Source organism: Nicotiana tomentosiformis, chromosome 8, assembly GCF_000390325.3.
Source record: "Nicotiana tomentosiformis chromosome 8, ASM39032v3, whole genome shotgun sequence".
In the NCBI taxonomy this organism is placed as follows: domain Eukaryota; kingdom Viridiplantae; phylum Streptophyta; class Magnoliopsida; order Solanales; family Solanaceae; genus Nicotiana; species Nicotiana tomentosiformis.
Window position 1 is genome coordinate 41,712,063 of NC_090819.1, and position 3,029 is coordinate 41,715,091.

At 39.5% G+C, this 3,029-nt stretch overlaps 1 protein-coding gene across 1 annotated transcript; it reads right to left on the reverse strand.

Moving 5' to 3' along the window:
• Positions 1-1,330: 1,330 nt before the first annotated feature.
• On the reverse strand, positions 1,331-1,824 carry LOC138897378 (uncharacterized). The gene is made up of 2 exons (XM_070183343.1): positions 1,513-1,824; positions 1,331-1,408 (listed from the first exon to the last, which is right to left on the reverse strand). The coding sequence occupies exons 1-2, from the start codon at positions 1,822-1,824 to the stop codon at positions 1,331-1,333; spliced, it is 390 nt and encodes a 129-aa protein (XP_070039444.1).
• Positions 1,825-3,029: the final 1,205 nt, after the last annotated feature.

Genomic DNA, 3,029 nt, shown 5'->3' on the forward strand with positions numbered 1-3,029 from the left:
CTCGTTTCGTTTATATCGTATGGATCATGCCAAAAGAAAGGAGGGCTTAGCCTTAACATACCTAAAGTAGGGAAAAATCCGTATGATATTCTTGCTCAAATTCTCGTTGAAGCAGAAATGTCACATTATAAATAAGGAGGATGGCTCCTCTATACACTTAGTGTCACCAAAACCTTTGCAGAAAATTAAGTAGAAGAGTACTACTCCCTTTTTACAGTGTAGATAAAATGCAATGATTTGATTATCTAGGTTTGGACAATCCTGTGGTATGGATTCTGATTGTAGTGTTCTTTAATTATCAAGTACTGGCTAACGTTTTTGATCGTAAGAATGTCTAATGTTTTGTTTGTAGGAATGGCTATTGTTTTGATTGTAGGAAGTGCTAACGTTCTTGTTATGAAGTGTTGTATCCAAAATACTTTTACAAGGCTTGTTACTCAAAAAGTGAGAATGAAGTGTCTTCTAGTTGTTAATTAGGTGCCACCTAATCCAAAAATGACCAAGAGTCATTCTTTTAATATGTGTCTTGCTGCCACATTTTTATTTTTTTTGGGGGGGTTAATCTTATCTTATGATTTTTATTAATTAACTAGGTAATATCCCGTTAACCGATAATTAACCAATTACCCACATAATTAGGAATTATCTCAAACTACTTAAAATACTACTCATTTTTAATATACTTTACACATCATACTATCGTGGTCATATGGTACCTTGTATGGTACTAGTCAATAAATATCGGGTATTATAGCTCGGACCATATTTTATCCCAAATCGACAACCTTCAATGAAATTCATTTTTTTTAATTCGTGTATCCTATATCCTTCATGGCACTTACTTATCGCTTGTTATAAATAGCATAGATACATTAACCTCAAGATAATCTTATCCCCGAGTCTACGTCGATTAACTGAAGACGAAACTTTAACGTACGAAACGCGAGATGTAACATCCTTCCCCCCTTAGAAACATTCATACTCGAATGTTTACCTCCCTGGGATCTATATAACTTTGGTAGAGTCGCCTTTGTAACAACACTACTACCAACTCTTCCTGTAGAAACTCAATAATTCAACGCCATATAGGACCACAATCATCAATAATGACAATGGCCTCACACGACCACTGACAATAACTAACATAAGAATCCATACACGTACCTTAAGGTTGTGATGTCTCAGTTGGACCCTTCTCCGGAGGAGGAAATAAGTAGGGATATCTAGACTTCATGTCTTCCTCAGCCTCCTAAGTCATTTCTTCCACATTGTTGTTTCTCCAAAGTACTTTCACCGAAGCGACGTCTTTAGTTCTCAATCTCCGAACCTGTCAATCTAATATAGCAATGGCAGTTTCTTCATATTTTAGCTGATCTGTAACCTGAACGTCGTCAACTGAGACACAACTCTGGAAGGATCTCAGATGCATTTATGGAGCATAGACACATGAAAGACTGGATGTATAGACTCCAAGTCCGAAGGCAAGTCTAACTCATATGCTACCTGGCCTACCTTGCGTATGATCCTATACGGTCCAATGAACCGAGGGCTAAGTTTTCCCTTTTTTCTGAACCTCATAACGCATTTCATCGGTGAGACCTTTAGGAATACCCAATCGTCAACCTGAAATTCCATGTCTCGCCGTCGATTATCCGCATAAGACTTCTGACGGCTTTGAGCTGCTAATAGCCTTTCCTGTATAAGCTTAATTTTCTCGATTGCCTGCTGTACCAATTCTGGTCCTACTAACATAGTTTCCCCAACATCAAACCACCCTATAGGCGACCTAAACTTTTGTCTATAAAGAGCTTCGTATGGAGCCATCTGAATACTGGAATGGTAGCTATTATTATATGCGAACTCAATAAGCGGCAGATGATCATCCCAGCTACCCTTGAAGTCTGTCACACAAGCTCGTAACATTTCCTCAAGTGTCTGAATAGTACGCTCAGCTTGTCCATCTGTTTGGGGATGAAATGTTGCACTAAGACTTACCTGAGTCCCTAATCCTTTTTGGAAGGACCTCCAGAAGTTAGTTGTAAATTGAGCTCCTCGATCCGAGATAATAGAACAGGGACACCATGTAGTCGTACTATCTTCTTAATATAAAGCCTTGCATAATCCTCTGCGGAATATGTAGTCCTAACGGGCAGAAAATAGGCAGACTTTGTAAGCCTATCAATAATCACCCATATCGAATCGAACTTACGCTGGGTACGAGGTAAGCCTACAATGAAATCGATATTGATTACTTCCCATTTCCATGTCGGAATCTCCAGAGCCTGCAATAATCCACCGGGTTTTTGATGCTCAATCTTAACTTGCTGACAGTTAGGACACTGAGCAACAAACTTCGCTATATCCTTTTTCATTCCGTCCAACCAATATACTTCCCTGATATCACGATACATCTTTGTTGCTCCTGGATGGATAGAATAATGAGAATAGTGAGTTTCTCCCAAAACCTGCCGACGCAGCCCTGAAACATTAGGGACACATAATCGTCCTCGATATCTGAGGATCCCATCTTTTGTAATCTCAAATGGTGTCTTCTCCTTCTTAGGAATGGTAACCCTATAATGAACTAACATAGGATCCTCGTACTGGCATTCCTTTACTTCAATTACTAGAGAGGATGTTGCCATATCCTGAATAGTAATTCTAATATCACCCGACTCCAGTAACCGAACTCCAAGTCTAGCTACCTGATGAATCTCATGGGCTATTCCCCTCTTTTCTGGTTGTAAATATGACAGTCTACCTATAGATCTACGGCTGAGGGCATTGGCTACCACGTTCGCCTTCCCCGGATGGTATAAAATATCAACGTCATAATCTTTAAGTAGCTCCAACCACCTCCTTTGATGTAAATTCAATTCCTTTTGCTTGAAGATACACTGGAGGCTCTTATGATCTGTATAGATATCAACATGAATGCCATACAAGTAGTGCCTCCACATCTTTAGTGCATGAATCAGTGCGGCTAACTCTAAATCGTGGGTTGGGTAATTCTTTTCGTGCCTTCTCAG

Coding starts and splice junctions, on each gene's coding strand:
- LOC138897378 (XM_070183343.1), bottom strand. CDS start 1,824: ATGGCTCCATACGAAGCTCTTTATAGACAAAAGTTTAGGTCGCCTATA. Junction 1,409..1,512: donor CGTATAGGATCATACGCAAG/GTAGGCCAGGTA, acceptor AGATCCTTCCAG/AGTTGTGTCTCAGTTGACGA.